Genomic DNA, 23036 nt, shown 5'->3' on the forward strand with positions numbered 1-23036 from the left:
CCCCCCACAGTTAGAAAATACTCCCTTAGGCTCACATTTAACCCTTTGATCACCCCTAGGTTAACCCCTTCCCTGCCAGTGTCATTAATACAGTAACAGTGCATATTTATTTAGCACTGATTACTGTAGTAATGTCACTGGTCCCTCCAAAAGTGTCAAAAATGTCAGTTAGGGCTCCGATCGCAGATCGCCGCCAAAAAATAAATGAAAATCCATAAATCTTTCCTCTAGTTTGTAGACGCGATAACTTTTGCGCAAACCAATCAAAATACGCTTATTGCGATTTTTTTTTTTTTTACCAAAAATATGTAGCAGAACACAAATTGCCCTAAAATGATAAAAAATTTAAATTTTTTTTTTTTTTTTTCTGTTTGGAATGTTATATATTGTAGCAGAATGTGCAAAATATTGTTTTTTTTTTTTTGTTTTTTTGTTTTTCAGAATTGTCGCTCTTTTTTTGTTTATAGCGCAAAAGAGAAAACGCACAGGTGATCAAATACCACCAAAAGAAAGCTCTGTTTGTGGGGAAAAAAGGACGTCAATTTTATTTGGGTACAGTGTCGCACGACCACACAATTGTCCGTTAAAGTAACGCAGTGCCGAATCGCAAAAATTGGCCGGGTCATTAAGGGGCAAATCGTTCCGGTCCAGAAGTGGTAAAACTGGATGCACTCAAAGTATAAGACTGGCGATATATTATAGCATTTTTGTGTACAACTTTCCTTTAGATTTATCAAAACCAAATAATATGAGGTCAAACCTAAACACTTTCAATGTGTATGCAGTCAGGCAGGCCCTTGCACTACATAGTGAAGGTAAATCTAAAGGAAATTGAATAAGAAAATTGTATAATATATGCCCAGCTTAACTAAAAGCAAAACTTTTTTTTTTCTTTTTTTTTTTTTTTTTTTTTTTAGTTTTGGATAGAGTGGAGGGGGATTATAACACCTGTCAGGTTACAGTTGTCACCCTAGAGCTGGAAGTGTGTTAAGGGCAGGATCAAAAGGTTAAAATAAAGAATAAAAATGTGGGGGGGAGTTTTCTTTTGAACACATGTACTCAAGTAGGTTCTGCCACCGTCCCTATATGTATAATGTATAAGGGGTTGCTGGTGCCTCAGACCAGATAGAGTGGGACTTTATGGGCAAGTAAGAGGTATATAAGGTAAGGTAATGAGCATTGACACTCAAAATAAAGTAGGAAATATTAAAATACAATAGTATTTAATCTGAAAATACCAATAGTATATACAACAAGCATTTGGGTGACAGTAGTGCTTGGGATAGAGGCCCAAGTGTGAGGAAGAGAAAGATGATTCCGTGGAATCAGTGACAATAGTGTTATTGGGTGACTAAACCAGTGGATTTTTTCGTTGTCCCTTGAATGTTGATTGGGACATGGTCCTAGAAAAAATCCTAAATAGCTGACGCGTTTCGGCTCTCATGTAAGCCTTTCTCAAAGCGTTCAATCACTCAGTCAGTAGTCTATAAAGGTAATATAAAGTATAATATATAAGGATTTTTAGAACAATTCTTAAGATAAATCTTAGTATTGAACATAAAGCTTGAAAATTACATACATGGGTGCAGCCATTACTTCCGCGCAGAGGCCCCTGTATCCGTTTACAGTCACAGCGGGAATCGTATAGTGCAGGGCCTAGGATTGTAATTGTATCTTAATATATATTTTAGATGAATCATGTAATCATATGTATATGTTTTTTTATATATATATATTCCTCCACTTACAGTTTGAATGCACTGGTGGGAGGTTATTCTCTCCAGAGTCCAGGGGGTAAATTCCCCTCTTTTTTGCCGGGCTCAGATCTAGAGTAATAAATAATATTGTATGTGATATAATTCCAGACAGGAACAAAGCTGTCCGGTAAATATCCCAAAAAACAGAGTTTCATAAGTGCTTGTGACTTAAAAGGTGCTTAAACGGCTTCCTGAGGTGGTATAATGCAGAAGTTTAAAAGTGACTTTTTAGTGCCAAGTTTATTGAAAAGGAATCGTAGTGAGGGCTTTTCAGTCCGTTAAACTTACATGGAGTAGTCCTTTTGGCTGGCGCAGTGTTGTAGGTACGTCCTCTCCCCTCCGCTGGAGGGAAGTGAGGATTACCTAGCGTTCCCCGGCCTTATGAAGCCCTTCGCGCATGCGCATTGCGCATTGCACGTAGACGGGCTCCGTAGCGGCGTGACGTAGGCACCATTGTCTGCGCCTGCGCTAACTGGATGCGCGCGCAGGCTGCAACCCCGTTGCTGGGGACGCCGTTTGGTCGCCGACACAGAAAAAGGAGCCATCTTCTCCCCGAGGGGATAGGTTGGTCCTGGTAATCCCCTACAGCGGTAGGGGTTACCGTGCCGGGTGTGACTGTGCGGTATACCTGGACTAATCTGCGGAATTTTGGCACACACCCTTGTCTTTGCAGTACATGTTATAAATTGTACACAATGGTATACATTGGTCATCACATTGGATTCAAAAATAATGTGTTATAAAAAGATCTTATGAAATGAAATAAATTTTATATTTAACAGCAGTGTTAGATACAAGTCCACCATGGGTAGCCGTGGGTTAAGGAGGGACAGCCCTGATCGTCGGACTACAGATCGCCCCCGGGTCATGTCCATATGCAATCGGGTTCCTAGACACTAATCTAAAAGCAGTATTAGTCTGGTGTGCTGTTTCCAACACTATATACTCAGGAAAAGGGGAGGAAAACCGGGAGGGGAAGGGGGATTTGTTAATTGTGTGTATCTAAAGTCATATAGAGATATTTCACAATTGTGAAATATCTCTATATGACTTTAGATACACACAATTAACAAATCCCCCTTCCCCTCCCGGTTTTCCTCCCCTTTTCCTGAGTATATAGTGTTGGAAACAGCACACCAGACTAATACTGCTTTTAGATTAGTGTCTAGGAACCCGATTGCATATGGACATGACCCGGGGGCGATCTGTAGTCCGACGATCAGGGCTGTCCCTCCTTAACCCACGGCTACCCATGGTGGACTTGTATCTAACACTGCTGTTAAATATAAAATTTATTTCATTTCATAAGATCTTTTTATAACACATTATTTTTGAATCCAATGTGATGACCAATGTATACCATTGTGTACAATTTATAACATGTACTGCAAAGACAAGGGTGTGTGCCAAAATTCCGCAGATTAGTCCAGGTATACCGCACAGTCACACCCGGCACGGTAACCCCTACCGCTGTAGGGGATTACCAGGACCAACCTATCCCCTCGGGGAGAAGATGGCTCCTTTTTCTGTGTCGGCGGCCAAACGGCGTCCCCAGCAACGGGGTTGCAGCCTGCGCGCGCATCCAGTTAGCGCAGGCGCAGACAATGGTGCCTACGTCACGCCGCTACGGAGCCCGTCTACGTGCAATGCGCAATGCGCATGCGCGAAGGGCTTCATAAGGCCGGGGAACGCTAGGTAATCCTCACTTCCCTCCAGCGGAGGGGAGAGGACGTACCTACAACACTGCGCCAGCCAAAAGGACTACTCCATGTAAGTTTAACGGACTGAAAAGCCCTCACTACGATTCCTTTTCAATAAACTTGGCACTAAAAAGTCACTTTTAAACTTCTGCATTATACCACCTCAGGAAGCCGTTTAAGCACCTTTTAAGTCACAAGCACTTATGAAACTCTGTTTTTTGGGATATTTACCGGACAGCTTTGTTCCTGTCTGGAATTATATCACATACAATATTATTTATTACTCTAGATCTGAGCCCGGCAAAAAAGAGGGGAATTTACCCCCTGGACTCTGGAGAGAATAACCTCCCACCAGTGCATTCAAACTGTAAGTGGAGGAATATATATATATATAAAAAAACATATACATATGATTACATGATTCATCTAAAATATATATTAAGATACAATTACAATCCTAGGCCCTGCACTATACGATTCCCGCTGTGACTGTAAACGGATACAGGGGCCTCTGCGCGGAAGTAATGGCTGCACCCATGTATGTAATTTTCAAGCTTTATGTTCAATACTAAGATTTATCTTAAGAATTGTTCTAAAAATCCTTATATATTATACTTTATATTACCTTTATAGACTACTGACTGAGTGATTGAACGCTTTGAGAAAGGCTTACATGAGAGCCGAAACGCGTCAGCTATTTAGGATTTTTTCTAGGACCATGTCCCAATCAACATTCAAGGGACAACGAAAAAATCCACTGGTTTAGTCACCCAATAACACTATTGTCACTGATTCCACGGAATCATCTTTCTCTTCCTCACACTTGGGCCTCTATCCCAAGCACTACTGTCACCCAAATGCTTGTTGTATATACTATTGGTATTTTCAGATTAAATACTATTGTATTTTAATATTTCCTACTTTATTTTGAGTGTCAATGCTCATTACCTTACCTTATATACCTCTTACTTGCCCATAAAGTCCCACTCTATCTGGTCTGAGGCACCAGCAACCCCTTATATAAAGAATAAAAATGTGTAAAAAAAAAAAGACAACTGAAGCACCACCACATCCAGTGATGAGTAAGCTGCAATACTTTCAATTCGTTTTTTCCTAAATATGCTTTTGTTTCATCTAAAAATGATACGTGTTCAATCTTTCATATCATTGTATGTTATTTTATTTTTTTTTAGGATTTCAAGTCACAGAAGGAAATTCATTAAAGGCAGTAACCGGTACTACTACTACTACTCCAAGTAAGTCTTTCATTATCTTCCTTATCAATCTGAAATATAAACTATATTGTCAAAAGTATTGGGACGCCTGCCTTTACACGCACATGGACTTTAATGGCATCCCAGTCTTAGTCTGTAGGGTCCAATATGGATTTGGCACACCCTTTGCAGCTATAACAGCTTCAACTCTTCTGGGAAGGCTGTCCATAAGGTTTAGGAGTGTCTATGGAATGTTTGACCATTCTTCTAGAAGCGCATTTGTGAGGTCAGGCAATGATGTTGGATAAGAAGGCCTGACTCGCAATCTTCACACAAAGGTGTTCTATCGGGTTGAGGTCAGGACAGTCACCCCACCCAAAACTCATTCATTCATGTCTTTATGGACCTTGCTTTGTGCACTGGTCCACATCATTTGGTGGAGGGAGGATTATGGTGTGGGGTTGTTTTTCAGGGGTTGGGATTGGCCCCTTAGTTCCAGTGAAGGGAACTCTTAAGGCATCAGCATACCAAAACATTTTGGACAATTTCATGCTCCCAACTTTGTGGGAACAGTTTAGAGATGGCCCCTTCCTTTTCCGACATGACTGTACAACAGTGCACAAAGCAAGGTCCATAAAGACATGGATGAGCGATTTTGGGGCTTGGTCTGGTGAGTGAGTTATTTTATTACTAGCCATGGTGGAAATCGAAAGTGACACCAGTATCCGGTTGGAAAGCCTGGCACTGAGCACCTGCACAAAGTTATCTAATCCGTTTGAACTTTTGTCACGAAAAGTCACATTTGTTTATGAACTGTGTGTAACATTTATGAGATTATTCAGATATCTCATGCACTGCGTATGAACAGGAACGTTTTTTTCTTGATATATTTGATTTTTATACACCAATTTTGTATAAATTTTTACATTTTTTACAGTGTGTAACCTATTGAATGAGTATTTCTGTATATTATACCAATCTATTCACTCGTTTTTACACTGATCTATACACTTTAATATAAGCGCCATTATTACGTTTTTTTATAATTATAGATCTACAATTTGTACTTTGTATCTAAGCTGTTTGGTATCTATTAACTCAGCATAACATTATCTTTTATATTTTAACAAAAAAATTGGGTTATGTATTTTTTTTTTTTTTTACATTTAAGTTCAAAACAGTGTATTTTTTCCCAAAATATTGCATTTGAAAATCTTTGCAAATACCATGTGACGTAAAAAAGTTGCAACATGCACCAATTTATTCTCCAGGGCCTCTGCTTTAAAGACAAATATATAATGTTGTGGGTTCCTAGCAAAAAATACTGATTTTTACATGTAAACAAAGACTGCCAGGAAACTTGGGGGTCAAGTAAAAAGCTGCTCAGTCTGCATTATTAACCTCTATTTTAAAGCTGTTCCATGCAGTACCTTTTATCAGCCACAAGATGTCCTTGGTCTTCCGGTTGCAATGACCCCCAGCATAATTTACTCAGTAGACTAAGGAAAGACTGAGTGCATGGTGTCATAGCTCCACCCTCTAAGCTTGCAGTGTAATGATGCAGAAAGCAGCATTGATGTCATCACACTAGCACCGGTCTCTGCATCATCTAGGACGGTGATGGTGAACCTTGGCACCCCGGATGTTTTGGAACTAAATTTCCCAAGATGCCTATGCACTCTGCAGTGTAGTTGAGCATCATGGGAAATGTAGTTCCAAAACATCTGGGATGCCAAGGTTCGCCATCGCTGATCTAGTACCACCCATTGCCGGCAGTAGGAGAACCAAGCACACCATGTGACTGGCCAGGAGACATCATTACGAGGTGAGCATAAAGGCCAAAAAGCATAAAATACCATTGGAGGGTACCTCAAGAGGCAAAGGAGGTGTGTTTAGAGGGGGATAGCGCAGAGCTCAGAGTTGGGGCTCTTGAAAGGAGTACTGAAGAGGAGGGTGCTGGGACATTTTGAGGAAGCTATGTACAGCACCCTGCTTGCCTCTCCCACCAACCATGGTCTTCCTGCATTGCATGGAGAATCATAGAAAAACAGTGATGACATCACTAGGTCTATCATATGTAATGAAAACGGAAAGGTTTTATTTAGAGATCTCCATAACATGTTGATGAGGGGAAAGAGAGGCCCGGAGTAAAGGAGAGAAGAGACATGGACGGAGGGCCGGCATGACAGGGGTTAAAGGGGTTTGGGACAAGGAGGAGTTTTTAGCCCAGTACTATAGTAAATATAAGTGTTGGGACTTTTAATTGGTGTTTTGGCCAGGAAGGGGTGGAGCTACAGGGAGAGGTCAAGCTAGGGGCCTCAGGAAGTCTTCAGTCGGAGGAAAGCTGCATTGGAGAATATTTCCCACCCTCCCTCCCATTTTCTTGTTTTTCTGACTTTTGGTTTTGTGGTCCGCTGCCCTTGTTTTAACAGAGGCTTTCTTCTTTTGGGGTGTTTCTTTGTCATGGCAGCAATCGGGGTACAAGGTCCTGGTAGGTTAGTATGGTGCAAACTTATACTTGGTAGGGAGCCGTCTGAGGTACGGCTCCCAGATGGTGCAAACTTATACTTGGTAGGGACCCGTCTGAGGTACGGCTCCCAGTAGTTGGTATGTTGGTATCTGCGACTGGTTGTCTCCGATCCGGTTCTGTGGCGGCTGGAGGCCTAATTAAGTTAGACGCAGATACCTCCTTCTTTGATGCCTACCGGGACTTTGAGGCTCTAGTAAAAAACTGGGTTTAACGTGTTATTTACCTGTTATGTATACAGTTTGTTAATAAAAGGCTGCTATTGGCCATTTAACTCCAATCTGTGGTCATGTGGTTATTTATAAGGGAGGAGGAGAGTGATGGTCAGAGCGGAATGGAGACAAATCATCTTTAATCCCCTAGTCAGGAGAAGCCAGAAATAATTTTTGAACACATGCGGTATATGTTTACTGTATAGATAATAATTAATAATAATTCACCCTCATTCTACCTGCGAGTTAAAAGACCTTTGTCATATAACGACACGCCCATGCTGTGTTAGTTACACTTCACAGATCATCAACACATATCCAGCATACACTGTGACCTTCATGTCTGTTCTGCTGCCTTTTACGTGACAGAGAGAGTACACTTTGGAATTTGTACATCATATACTAATAGGTTGATTGGCTACAGGCTGTAAATAGCACATTCCTCTGTGTTTTCCTTGCCAAACACATTATAATTATCCAATTCCATCATAAAAGGGTCACTGTACCTATAAGTAATACACAGTGCCTTCAAAAAGTATTCATGCCCCTTGAAATTTTCCACATTTTGTCATGTTACAACCAAAAACGTAAATTGGGGTCGAAAATAAATACAGAGCCCACACGGATGGCGGTAAGCCCTCGTAATGACCACAGCCAGTGTGCAAAGTCCAGATCACAAAGGAAAGATATCTCAGTCTCTGAAAGATAGAAGAAATTGTTGGGTGGTTGAACCCTTCAGCATCCAATGAAACCTGAAATATCCATATATGTATACAGTATATACAGTGCCTTGAAAAAGTATTCATACCCCTTGAAATTTTCATGTTACAACCAAAAACGTAAATGTATTTTGTTGGGATTTTATGTGATAGACCAACACATAGTGACACATAATTGTGAAGTGGAAGGAAAATGATAAATGGTTTTCAAATTTTTTTACAAATAAATATGTGAAAAGTGTGGCTTGCATTTGTATTCAGCCCCCTTTACTCTAATACCCCCTAAGTAAAATCTATTGAAACCAATGGCCTTCAGAAGTCACCTAATTAGTAGGTAGAGTTGACCTGTGTGTAATTTATTCTCAGTATAAATTCAGCTGTTCTGTGAAGCCCTCAGAGGTTTTTTAGAGAACCTTCATGAATAAACAACATTGTGAAGGCCAAGGAACACACCAGACAGGTCAGGGATAAAGTCGTGGAGAAGTTTAAAGCAAGGTTAAGTTCTAAAAAAATATCCCAAGAATTTGAGCATTTCACAGAGCACTGTTCAATCCATCATCGGAAAATGGAAAGTGTATGACACAACTGCCAATCTACCAAGACATGGCCGTCCACCTAAACTGGCAGGCCTGGGCAAGGAGAGCATTCATCAGAGAAGCAGCCAAGAGGCCCATGGTAACCCTGGAGGAGAGGAGAGATCCACAGCTCAGGTGGGAGAATCTGTCCACAGGACAACTATTAGTCGTGCGCTCCACAAATCTGGTCTTTATGGAAGAGTGGCAAGAAGAAAGCCATTGTTGAAAGAAAGCCATAAGAAGTCCTATTTGCAGTTTGTGAGAAGCCATATGTGGGGGACACAGCAAACATGTGAAAGAAGGTGCTCTGGTCAGATGAGACCAAAACTGAACTTTTTGGTCTAAAAGCAAAGTGCTATGTGTGGCGCTAAACGAATGTTGCACATCACCCTGAACACACCATCCCCATAGAGAAACATTTTGGTGGCAGTGTCATGTTGTGAGGATGCTTTTCTTCAGCAGGGACAGAGAAGCTGGTCAGAGTTGATAGGACGATGGATGGAGCCAAATACAGGGCAATCTTAGAAGAAAACATGTTAGGGTCTGCAAAAGACTTGAGACTGGGGTGGAGGTTCACCTTCCAGCAGGACAACGACCCTAAACATACAGCCAGAGCTACAATGAAATGGCTTTGATCAAAGCATATTCATGTGTTAGAATTGCCCAAAGTCCAGACCTAAAGCCAATTAACAATTTGTGGCAAGACTTGAAAATTGCTGTTCACAGATGCTCTCCATCCAATCTGACAGAGCTTGAGTTATTTTGCAAAGAAGAATGGGCAAAAATTTCACTCTCTAGATGTGCAAAGCTGGTAGAGAGACATCCCCAAAAAGACTTGCAGCTGTAATTGCAGCAAAAGGGGGGGTCTACAAAGTATTGACTTATGGGGGCTGAATACAAATGCACACCACACTTTTCACAAGTTTTTGTAAATAAATTTGAAATCCATTTATCATTTTCCTTTCACTTCACAATTATGTGCCACTTTGTATTGGTCTGTCACATAAAATCCCAATAAAATACATTTACGTTTTTGGTTGTAACATGACAAATGTGGAAAATGTCAAGAGGTATGAATACTTTCTCAAGGCACGGTATATATATATATGTATATGGATATTTCAGGTTTCGTTGGATGCTGGAGAGTTCAACCACCCAACAATTTCTTCTATCTTTCAGGGACTGAGAAATCTTTCCTTTGAGATCCCGACTTTGCCCACTGGCTGTGGTCATTATAAGGGATTCCCACCATACGTGTAGGCTTTGTATATTTTAGACCCCAATCACACATGAACAATTTGAAATGCGTTTTCCGAAGCGCTTCAGTGCTCAACATCAAGATTGCCATTATTTTAAATGGTGCCCGTTAGGGATGATCTCAGGTGGGTTCAGATCCTGGTGTGATCCCACCTGAGCTATCCCACCATGAAGGTGTCAATGTACCTGACCAATCATTGAGGCTGAGGCTTTCACCGCCCCACAGCCGGACGTATACAAGGGCTGTGGGCAGGAAATGTCTCAGCTGCTTATGATTGTCCAAGTACAATCAATGACTAGAGATGTCCCGAACTATTCGTCGTCGAACAGTTCCCGGCGAACATCGCTTGTTCGCGTTCTCCTCGGCGGGCGAACATATGCGATGTTCGGTCCGCCCCCTATACATCATCATTGAGCAAACTTTGACCCTGTACCTCACAGTCAGCAGACACATTCCAGCCAATCAGCATACCCTCCCTCCCACACCCTCCCACCTCCTATAAAAAAGCAAGGACAGCATCCATCTTAGATTCATTCTGAAGCTGCAGTGTTAGTTAGAGCAGGAAGAGTGCTGCTGCTGCTGAATTAATAGGGAAATCATTAGCTAGGCCAGTGTTCTGTGTCCACTCCTGCTGTAAGGACAGCGTCCTGACAGCACCCCAAAAAGCCCTTTTTTAGGGCTGGTATATCTGTCTGCTTTTATTTATTTTTTTATATATATATATATATATATATATATATATATATATACAGACTGTACTGTGTGCAAACCACTCATATCGGGTGGCACAGTATCTTGCAGATAAAAAAGTAATTTAATTTTTACCCTTAATATAATTGCAGTTGCCTGCCAGTGTGTGTCAGGCCCACTGACTGAACTGTGCCCACTGCCAGTGCCCACCACTCATTTAGGGTGGCACAGCACCTTGCAGATAAAAAATTCATTTAATTTTTCCTCTGTAATATAATTGCAGTTGCCTGCCAGTGAGTGTCAGGTCCACAGACTGTACTGTGCCCACTGACCACCACTCATATAGGGTGGCACAGCACCTTGCAGATAAAAAATTAATTTAATTTTCCTATAATAAAAATAAAGTTCATCCAGAAAAAACAGGAACTGGCTTTTTCATTCGAATTTCAGTAGCGCAGGGATGGTGATAACCTCTTACCAAATAAATAGGATGATAACATATACCAAAATATATGAATCAGATGTGATAAATATAAGCATAACATGATGTGATAAATATAAGCATAACATCATAAATACATAAAAGCATGAAATCTCATCAATAAGAGTCCATAAAGTCCATAGGTATAAAGTGCATAGAGCAATGAAAGTGCAAACATGAAGGCTCACAGGTGCGACTTATGTGGGACCACCCTTGCTTGCCACCACCACACAGTGCCGGGAGAAGTATCTGAAATTCAGACTCACTATAAATTTACCAGGAAATCTTCCAGAGGAGTCTTTGCAGCACAAATCAGAGATCTGGAGGAAACCTGATTTTACTATATGCTGTTGTTGCCCAGTCCATAAGAGCGGTTAGGCATAGGCGTCTGGTGAGTCTGAATTTAAGATACTTCTCCCAGCACTGTGCGGTGGTGGCAAGCAAGGGTGGTCCCCATAAGTCGCACCTGTGATCCTTCATGTTTGCACTTTCATTGCTCTATGCACTTTATACCTATGGACTTTATGGACTCCTATTGATGTGATTTCATGCTTTTATGTATTTATGATTTTATGCTTATATTTATCACATCTGATTCATATATTTTGGTATATGTTATCATCCTATTTATTTGGTAAGAGGTTATCACCATCCCTGCGCTACTGGAATTCGAATGAAAAAGCCAGTTCCTGTTTTTTCTGGATGAATTTTATTTTTTATTATATTTACTCATTTAAGTAGCAGCAATTTGTGTTATTTGTGTTATTCTGTCAGGTTTGTGTTACCTGTATTTCCTAAAGCGCAGTGGATTACAACATTGTCTATTAATTTTGTACACGTAGTGATATTTATATATTACATTTTTCCTCTGTAATATAATTGCAGTTGCCTGCCAGTGAGTGTCAGGCCCACAGACTGTACTGTGCCCACTGCCCACCACTCATATAGGGTGGCACAGCACCTTGCAGATAAAAAAGTAATTTAATTTTTTCTCTGTAATATAATTGCAGTTGCCTGCCAGTGAGTGTCAGGCCCACAGACCGTACTGTGCCCACTGCAAATGGAATGTTTGCGGTTGTTTGCGGTGCGTTAAACGGGGAGTTTGGTCTGTCAGATTTTGGTCTGTCACTGTGAAGCGGGCGTAACCCTTATACTACCTGATCGATACAATATCATACCTGATCATATTCACACACTGGATGATTTAAAGCACGTTATTCCAAACAATTTAGGAATGTTAGGTGATTTATGCCCTTTATGGATTAAAACCCGACTCTGAGTCAACTACGTAATTTTCCATGGGAGTTTTGCAATGGATCCCCCCCTGGCATGCCACAGTCCAGGGGTTAATCCCCTTGAAACAACTGTTCCATCACTATTGTGGCCAGAAAGAGTGCCTGTGGGTTTTAAAATCCGCCTGCTTATTGAAGTCTATGGCGGTTCGCCCGGTTTGCCCGTTCGCGAACATTTGCGGAAGTTCGCGTTCGCTGTTCGCAAACATAAAATTTTATGTTCGCGACATCTCTATCAATGACCACTTTCTGGTGGGATAGCTCAGGTGGGATCAGGCAAGGGTCCAAACCCACCTGAGCTCATCCCTGGTACCAAGGGCTTTTTTTTTCTCAGAGAATAGGTGCATGTAGTCCCTTCTTCTGAGTCACCTCTTGTCTCCACCCTCTACCCACCTCCCAGTTCTGCCCCTTATAGGGAATACAGAACCAAGTACCATTTTGTAGGGCAAAGTACAGCAATTTGTATGGAATTCATATGGAATTCATTAATGATAACAAAAAAAGCAAAAATAGATCCCCTGTAGCCAACAACAATTCACCCCCAAGCAACAATAGACCCAACATCAATAGACCACCCATAGATCCCCCTGCAGCCATAGAGCACCTCAAGCAAAAATAGACTTCACTCTGTAATAAAATACCTCCAGCAACAATAGATCACCTGCAGCAAAAATAGACTTCTTCCCGTAACAAAATAACCCCAGCAACAATAGACCTCTACCAGCGAAAATAGTTAGCCTCAGCAGCCAGCATCAATATGCGCACAAGCAGCCAGAAACAATAGACCCCCTCCCTCAGCAGTAGATTACTCACAGCAACAATTGACCCCCCAGCAACAATATATCCCCCGACAACAATATACCTCCCTCAGCAACAATAGATCCCCCAACAACAATATATCTCCCCCAAGCAACAATAGATCCCCCAGCAGTCAGCATCAATAGACTCTCCAGCACACCCTAGCACCCCTTGCCATTACATCCTGCACATTCAGTACTGGGGGTGTTGGAACTGCATTCCCCTATATATCCACTGACAAAAAAAAAGCCCTGCTGGTTCCCATTTAGACCGGAGCATTGCGCCTCTTGAAACTTGTCACTGGAGTACACAAACTTCTTGGGGCAGAGTCACACATTTTTGGCCTCTATAGACTTCAATGGAAATGCTGTTTTTTTTTTTTTTTGTTTTTTCTTTTATTAAAAAAGCAGAGTGTCGGCAATTGTAACTGTGAGTTAATTTAAATGTGATTTGACTAGTTTTTCTTTAGAAATGTCATTTTCTGCAGCATGTGCTATACAGGCTACAGATGTGCCACTTTGCAGAAAGACTAAAGCTGGATACACACTATAACATTTTCTTTAGATTTTTTCCTTCAGACTTACCAAAACCATATAATATGAGGTCAGACCTAAACACTTTCAATTTGTATGCAATCAGGCAGGCCCTTGTACTACATAGTTGAAGGTAAATCTAAAGGAAGTCTACCAACAAAAGTTGTATAGTGTGTGTGTATCCAACTTTAGGGATTGTTCATGGACACTTTAGGTCACTAATACAATCAGTTTCATATTTGTGTGATTTTTATTATCATATCACCGTTTATATGTGCTTTAACTATATGTTCGTATTTACTAGAGTAACAAAACAAAAAAAAAGAAAATGTGTTTTTTTTTATTATTTAGATATTTTTTTTATTATTTAAAACAAAACATAATACATAAATTAGTAAATAAAATATATTTCTATTCCACTATACTTTTGCTTTAAAGTGGAGTTCCACCCTAATTTTATACTTACCTCCATCTTCTCGCTCCGGGTCACCTGAAAAAGAAATGGATAATCGCATTTTTTTTTTTTACTTACCTCGTAGCGAAGAAAATATACTTACCTTACTTCCTTCTTCCTCCTTCCTCGGCCGTGGCCCGTCGTCACTTCCTGGCTCTGCAATGATTCCTGGGAGCTGAACGTCATCGTTCCCAGGAATCATTGCGCCTGCACCGGCCCCGACGTCAGTTCCGGGGCGCGCGCGTCATCCCCTTCTAAACAGCTTCTGGGCATGCCCAGAAGCTGTGGAGGGATGACGCGCGCGACCCGGAAGTGACGTCGGGGCCGGTGCAGGGCATCGTGGGACCGAAGAAGGCGGAAGAGGACGCTGAAGAGGATCTCGCTGGCTTCAAGCTGCCCACATCTGAGATGGCAGCGCTGGACAAGACGTTTTCAAGGTAAGTATTTGTCCTAACAGGTAAGTGCAACCCGGGACAGATCAGAGGCTAGCCATTGTGGAATGCACTAGCCCTGACTGTCCTGGGGGTATTTTTAAAAAAAAAAAAAAAATTCCAGGGTGGAACTCCGCTTTAAATAGCAACTCCATAAAACAAGTGAAATCAATTGCATATATGTAACGTCAGCTTAAAATCTTCTCAATAGCAAGGATAATAAAATTAACCCTAAACCATTACAGCTTCCCATGTGATTATGTCTCATATTCTTTTTTTATTTACCTCTCAGTAAAATGTGAGAATGGAGGATTGTCAGATGGAATTAAATGTATCTGTCCGGAAAATGCCTATGGAGTCAGATGTGAACTTGTCCGAGATCGAGTCCCTTTAGGTGAGTAGTTCAATTTGGATTTATTTAGTGAAGTGTCACATTCAATAGGATGGTTTAAAGAAAACCTGGGCAGCTTTACCATCTGTGAAGATAAAGAGCTTCATCCACAAACACCGGAAAAAGACTTCAAGCTGTCATTGATGTTAAAGGGGGCAATACACGGTATTAAGAACTGGGAACTGGGGTATGTAAATGTTTGATCAGGGTCATTTGGGTAGTTTATGTTCTCAATATGATTTAAAAAGAGTAAACACAAATGATTGATAATAAATGCCTTCAGCCAAACACTAACCATGAGTGAAAGAAAAGTTTTTGTGTTATCATTCATATTCTCTAAAAAAATGGCCAAGAAATCACAAATTCTGCCATGGTATGTAAACTTATGAGCACAACTGTATATATATATATATATATATATATATATATATATATATATATATATATATATATATATATATATATATATATATATATATATATATATTAATACACAAACATTAGTGTGTATGTATATATACTGTATATATATTATCCTTATGTAACTATCAAAAGTATTAGAATGACCTAAACCTCTTATATAACCTCTAAATTAATGGATATTGTTATATTAGGTAATTATGTGAGGGGTTTACCAATTATTTTTTGTGCATTCACTCATGTTTTTTGTATCTGGGGGTGTGGTTGATGGTGTTTCCCTTATCTACATGCTTTGTGCTAAAGGTGTCCCTCTATGCCACCTCAGAAAGTTGGGTGGTATGCAAAAAAAAATAGATAGAGTTTCATCCAAAGTGTTTGTCTTTGAAGCATTCGTTCAATTTTCTAAGGATTAATGGGAACAAATAGACAATTTGTAATGAGTAAGAAAAATGAAAGTTGAAGGATGGAACATTTTCCTTCTAGCAATGGGATCATGGCTGTGTATGCTTTTGGGGGTGGGGCTAGGGGGGTTTGGATTTCAACTTAAAGACCAGCCACCAGCACAAGGGACACTTGCCTTTGAATGTAAGTACTGTCCTTTGTGCTGATTTTTGACTAAACTGAGGCCCCTTTTACACGGCCGATCCAATCCAATCCGCCTGTCAGTTTTCCAGGCGGACCGGATCGGAAGCTCCATGCATCTCTATGGGGCAGCGGATGTCAGCGGAGATATGTCCTCTGACACCCGCTGCTATCCGATTCCAATCCTGTCTGTGAAATCCGGACGGATGGAAACTAGGGATGATCGAACGGTTTGGGTCGACCATCGGTTCGACCTGAACATTGACTGTTCGAAATTCGGCCGAATTCCGTACTTTTTGCGGTAAAAGTTCAGAATTCGGCACCAGAACCGCCCAAAATGCAATGGGACAAGAACTGGGCTTTAAAAGCCCATGATTGGACCAGAAACGTGAGTAAAAGCCAATTGAGGGGGCAGGAGGATGCTAGGAATGTGATTGGAGCGACTAGGGGGTCCAGAGGCCAATCAGTAGTGAATACGCCCCCAGTATATAACATAGCCCCGCCAAATCTCTAGCACTGTAATACAGGAGCTGTGGAAGAGAGTGGAAGCAGTTCTGTTACTCCTGCTGCAAAAGTGTCATTTAGCAATTATTAGTGTGAGGAAAGGGATATCTAGTGTAGTTAGGGTACTATATACCACTATAGTTAGATTCAAAAATCTAGTTTCTGTAGGGAAAGTGTTTAAGTGTCAGGGTGACCGTAGTGTAGTTTAGGGTGAACTGACTCTGACTGCTATGCCAGGGTGACCGAACTCATCCATGTCAGGGTGACCGCCAGAGAAAAAAGATAATTTTTCTTAGAATTTTTAGTAGAGCAGGGATGTGGCTCCGCTCCTTTCACACCTGGGCGTTTTTGTTTCAGGCGTTTATTGGGCTTTTTTGTGGACGTCTTTGGAGGCAGGCATGACATCTGAACTTCTGTGTAGGGGTATATATACACACACACATATATGCATATATACACATACACACATATAGGTGTGAAAGGAGCGGAACCCCATCCATGTGCTAATGAAATTATTTGCAGGGATGGGGTTCTGCTCCTTTCACACCTATATGTGTGTATGTGTATATATATATATATATATATATATATATATATATATATGTATGTATGTGTGTGTGTGTGTGTGTGTGTGTGTATATATACCCCTATACAGAAGTTCAGATGTCATGCCTGCCTCCAAAGACACCCAAAAAATGCCCAATAAACGCCTGAAAAAACACACCTGGGCGTTTTTGTTGCAGGCATTTATTGGGCATTTTTTGGGCGTCTTTGGAGGCAGGCATGACATCTGAACTTCTGTGTAGGGGTATATATACACACACATATATGTATATATACACATACACACATATAGGTGTGAAAGGAGTGGAACCCCATCCATGCGCTAATGAAATTATTTGCAGGGATGGGGTTCCGCTCCTTTCACACCTATATGTGTGTATGTGTATATATATATATATATATATTTATATATATGTGTGTGTGTATATATATATACCCCTATACAGAAGTTCAGATGTCATGCCTGCCTCCAAAGACACCCAAAAAATGCCCAATAAACGACTGAAAAAACACACCTGGGCGTTTTTGTTGCAGGCATTTATTGGGCATTTTTTGGGCGTCTTTGGAGGCAGGCATGACATCTGAACTTCTGTGTAGGGGTATATATACACACACATATATGTATATATACACATACACACATATAGGTGTGAAAGGAGTGGAACCCCATCCATGCGCTAATGAAATTATTTGCAGGGATGGGGTTCCGCTCCTTTCACACCTATATGTGTGTATGTGTATATATATATATATATATATATATATATATATATATTTATATATATGTGTGTGTGTATATATACCCCTATACAGAAGTTCAGATGTCATGCTTGCCTCCAAAGATGCCCTGGGCATTTTTGTTGCAGGCGTTTATTGGGCATTTTTTGGGCGTCTTTGGAGGCAGGCATGACATCTGAACTTCTGTATAGGGGTATATATATATATATACACACACACACATATATATATATATATATATATATACACACATATACACACATATAGGTGGGAAAGGAGCGGAACCCTGCTCCCTGCAAATAATTTCATTAGCGCATGGATGGGGTTCCACTCCTTTCACACCTATATGTGTGTATGTGTGTATATATATATATATATATATATATATATATATGTGTGTGTGTGTATATATACCCCTACACAGAAGTTCAGATGTCATGCCTGCCTCCAAAGACGTCCAAAAAAAAGCCCAATAAACGACTAAAACAAAATCGGCCAGGTGTGAAAGGAGCGGAGCCACATCCCTGCTCTACTAAAAATTCTAAGAAAAATTATCTTTTTTTTCTGGTTCTGGACATGCTACAGAGCTGAAACTTCACAGGTACACTTTTTAGACCCCCCAGACACTAAATCCAAAGAAATCTCTTTTTTCTTTTTTCAATAATTTTTTCAATAATTGGCTCTATATCAAAAACGACAATTTTTAAGAACTTTTTTTTTGTGTGATTAATAGTCCCTGGGGCATAACCCAGAACCCTAGGCACTTTTTAGGGGCATTTATTGGGTTTTAGGGCTGCAAAATGGTGTTTTATGATTACCGAAGTTCGGGTCCCATTGATTTCAATGGGGTTCTGGAATCCGGACCCGAACTTTCGAGAAGTTTGTGTGTTCTGGCCGAACCGAACTTTTCAAAAGTTCGATCATCCCTAATGGAAACCCTATTTTCCATCCATCTGGCGGATCGGATTGAATGGGATTGGATAAGAACGGACAGGCGGTCCGTTCTCATCCGATCTCCCCATAGAGGACAGCGGGGATTTGACAGCTCTATCTCCGCACACAGAGCAGAGACGGAGCTGTCATCTGCCTGCTCAGCGGGGATACACGGATCGATCCCCCGCTGAGCAGAACAGACTCCGTTCTGTGTGAAAGGACCCTTAAGTCCCGTACACACGCAACAAATTTCCGCCGACCGGTCGTCCGTCTTTTGTCCAGAGTGGTGTCTGTTGGTTGGAATGTGCTCTAGACTGCACACAAATTTTCCCGCACGACAGAATTCTACTTCAGAAGTGATGTCATGTGTTGGATTGCTTTGTATGTGTTCTTTCATCTCTGAGCATGCCTAGTCTTGCTCATAAGATTTTTCCCCATCGAAATCTGTACTAATGAGACGAAAATCGGACGTGTTTTGATGGTCGACAAAAATTATATAGCCTGCACACCAGGATTTTTTCGGCTGAAAAGTCGGAGTCGGTTGTCGGAAGCATCATACTAACAAGCCAAAAATCGGCAGATCGGTCGTCGGACGAAAATTCCCGGCCGAATTTTGACTCGTGTGTACGGGGCTTTAGGCTTTAAGGCCCCATTCACATCTGCATGTCATACTTTATGCACGTTTTGACACAGTGTTATTGTGCATTGTCCTGCAACAGCATAGGGCAGCCCATTTACTTGAATAGGCTGCCCTATGCGTGACAAATGCACCAAAGTAGCTCCTGCAACTTTTTTGAATGGTGAGCCTTGCACGTTTGGCGCATTTCTTTGTTTGTTTCCGGAACATGCAGGTGTGAACTGGTTCTAAAGAAGAATTCCAGGCATGATATTTTTTACATAGTTACATTGGACCAGCTTGGACCAATAGAGCTATGTATATACCATACATGTGGGATACCTCTAGAAGCTAGAAAACTCACCCCTGAAGTGAGGAGGGGGACCCACATCAAGGGTAAATCTTTTGTTTTTGTTTTTCCCCCTAGAGCTCAACTTTAAAAAAGAATTCTAGGTATAAATATTTTTTACATAGTTACATTGGAGCAGCTTGGACCTTACCTGTGGGATCCATCTAGAAGCTGGAAATCACTGTAGTAGGCACTGCTACTCCAGTGATCTCCATTATTCCCAAGTCCCATGCTAAGTGGCTGGCCTGCGGCATTCTGAACAGAAATGGTTGGCTGCTCGGCATGAGCGTCATTCAAAGAATGCTTTGCATTTTCTCGATGAATGCACAGTATTCTCTGATTGGATGAGGCTGATAGCATAATATCATCACCCCGTCAATCGAGAGCTTTGCATACATTGAGAAAATGCAAAACATTCTCTGAATAGTGCCCATGCACAGCGGTTGACCTCCTGTGTTCAGAATGCAGCAGGCTAGCCACTTGGCATGGGACCTGGAAATAATGGAGATCACTGGAGTAGTAGGCTACTACCATGATTTCCAGCTTCTAGAGGGATCCCACAGGTAAGGTCCAAGCTGAACCAATATAGCTCTGTAAAAATATCCACACCTAAAAGTCTTCTTTAAAGCTGAACTCTAGGGAAAATAACTAGGGTTCCCCTCCCCACTGCACAGGTTGACTGTATTGCCTATGGGATGAATAAAGTGGATGACATGCTTATCTTTTCTATACCTTTCTCCTCTTCTAGGTAGATCACTTGATGCTACAATTAGAGCGGAGCTGTTAGTTACTGGTATTACATATTCAAATGACCTGAACGATGTCTCATCTCTATTACACAAGTCATTAAACGATTCACTCACAGCCTTGGTAAATATCATACTATAGAATCCAATCTATCACACCTGAATAGGTAATGCAAACTAAACTGTAACTTGAACATTTCTCTTAATTTAAAGGGAATGTATAGTCTTTTCAGGTATTTAGTATAGGTGGAAAAGAGACAAGCTTTCTGTAAATACTCACAGGCCAACACACATTTTTGAGCCTCGAATGTTAGACCTGTTCCTGGGTATATTTGACCCGTTGATTCCAAAAATGGCACCAATTTTCCCTTCTAGTTTTAGAGATACAGCATAATGCCATATACCTGTAGTAATGGAAAATAAAGAGATAGTAATCGCGCTAATGGAATCAAATGCGTGTAGCTGCAACTTCAAGAGTGACCACACCCCGATAAACAGTTCTAAAATAAGTTGCGGTATTAGTGAACAGTGGAGATGTAAAGTCCATAAAAGTCCAACAATGAGTATAAGCTCAGTTTCCGGACAAGACTCCTTAAGGATGTATGCTTACCAAATATGGTAAAGTGAGATGCAGGTTCTCTGTAGTGAATCTTGTCACCTTGATGGAAGATCGAGAACCAATGTGATCGTGATAACTCAGTGGTCCTAGAATCATGAAATTAAATAAAAACGCAATAGCGTAAAACCCTTTGAAAACGTCATCTGTGACGAAACGTCGTAAGGACACGGCGTACTGACGTCATCTGATTGCGACCAGGGAGTGCGGACGAGCGGAGTCGTCCGGCCGGCGGCTACTATCCAGGCTCTCCATTTCTTGGTCTATTTTAAGTTTTATTCGCATTATTTTTAATAAATTAAAAAGTGGTTTTACGCTATGGGAGTCTTTCTCTCTTTATGGTGGTGAATACCCTGATTATCTCTGGAGTTATCCGGGCTAGAATACACTACAGGTCAAGTGTCTGTATCCAGGACGTCTGATATATCTACAGGCTTTTTTAACAACTTTATGTGGTAAGAGGCGACCCCTACTGGTTCAAGCTGGTATTGGCTCTTAAGTGGTACACTGGATTGTTTTGGGACACATTGGCTTGTTCATTTATTTCACATGGTAAGAGGCGATTTCAGCTGGTGGAGGTTCAGCACGCAATATTCACACGATTATTTCCATTCACTTTGGCATTAACTTATATTCGCATGGTAAGAGGCGATTCCAGCTGGTGAAGGATACACTTATTGTTTTAAGCGGTAGCCCCCTATCTTCATTTGGTAAGGGGTATATATCACGTGTCCTTTTGCATGAATTATTTCTATATTTTAATCAATATTCACACTGGTGGAGGTTTATTCACCTTCTTATGCTGATCACTCAATGATCACTATGGTGTTTCAGTCACTATAAAATCATTTGTGTTGCTTTTTACGCTATTGCGTTTTTATTTAATTTCATGATTCAACGACCACTGAGTTATCACAAGCACATTGGTTCTCGATCTTCCATCAAGGTGACAAGATTCACTACAGAGAACCTGCATTTCACTTTACCATATTTGGTAAGCATACATCCTTAAGGAGTCTGGTCCGGAAACTGAGCTTATACTCATTGTTGGACTTTTATGGACTTTACATCTCCATTGTTCATTAATAGCGCGACTTATTTTAGAACATATACCTGTAGTGCTACCTCCACAGGAGCTGCTGGATATCTTAAATCCCTCCTATTCCTGCACAGCTAGGCAACAAACATGGGCTTGTTTTTGTTGTTTTATTGGGGAAAACAATTTGGATAGCATATAATGATTATGAGATACCCAACTTGACTTGAAGAAAAAAGACAAACTTCCTTCTCTATGTACACAAAAGTGAAGATCCTGGACTGTACTCCTCCCGCAATAAACACAGTTTCTATGGATCAGTGACAAGATACTTTATGGACCAGGAGCTCTCAGTCCCCTTTAAAGCTGCAAACTGTATGCAGAAGTATCTTGCCTCCTCTGTAGAACTTCACCCAGTTCTGACCCTTGCACATACTACCAGATTTAGGACAACGCTGTCTCTGGAAAGTATGCTATGTCTGGCAGTCTCTCCCCTTGTATGCTCCTGGGTGTGCTGAGGTACTCACACTGTCTTTTGCTCCCTGCTGCACTGGCCAAGACTCCTGTTCAGACCTACAAATGATCATGTAGATTCCTTTATTAGGCTTTCTCTCCTTCCTTTCCTCAGCTCCCAGCCTGGAGACAGAGCCCCCCCCCCCAGTCTAGGCCATGCGACAGCCACCACAGCACTCCATCTTCCACCCAAATCCCCTGCTGGCCAGGCTCCACCATATTTAAGGTCTGGCCCAGCCACCCTGCTGGCCCTCTGTCTGGGAATTGGCCAGATTCCGTTAAGTATGTAGATCAGGACCTCCTGGCCTCCGCCCACTAACTTTCAGATGCTTCTAGGGGGAGGTACCAGAGACCCGCCCTGTAGTGCCATCCAGCCTGACCTGCAGT

The 23036-nt window shown here is 41.2% G+C and overlaps 1 protein-coding gene across 1 annotated transcript in view; it reads left to right on the forward strand.

Annotated features, from left to right (window-relative positions):
• LOC309554688 (mucin-17-like) overlaps nt 1-23036 on the forward strand; it is a gene marked incomplete at both ends in the record, with an annotated part of 82211 nt that overhangs the window by 24241 nt on the left and 34934 nt on the right. Inside the window, 3 exons of the mRNA XM_082256394.1 lie at nt 4651-4713; nt 14934-15039; nt 20491-20608. Of these exons, the coding sequence (XP_082112520.1) occupies nt 4651-4713; nt 14934-15039; nt 20491-20608 (287 nt within the window). The remainder of the gene's footprint in view (nt 1-4650; nt 4714-14933; nt 15040-20490; nt 20609-23036) is intronic.

This window comes from Pelophylax lessonae (assembly GCF_965119305.1).
Source record: "Pelophylax lessonae genome assembly, chromosome: 4".
In the NCBI taxonomy this organism is placed as follows: domain Eukaryota; kingdom Metazoa; phylum Chordata; class Amphibia; order Anura; family Ranidae; genus Pelophylax; species Pelophylax lessonae.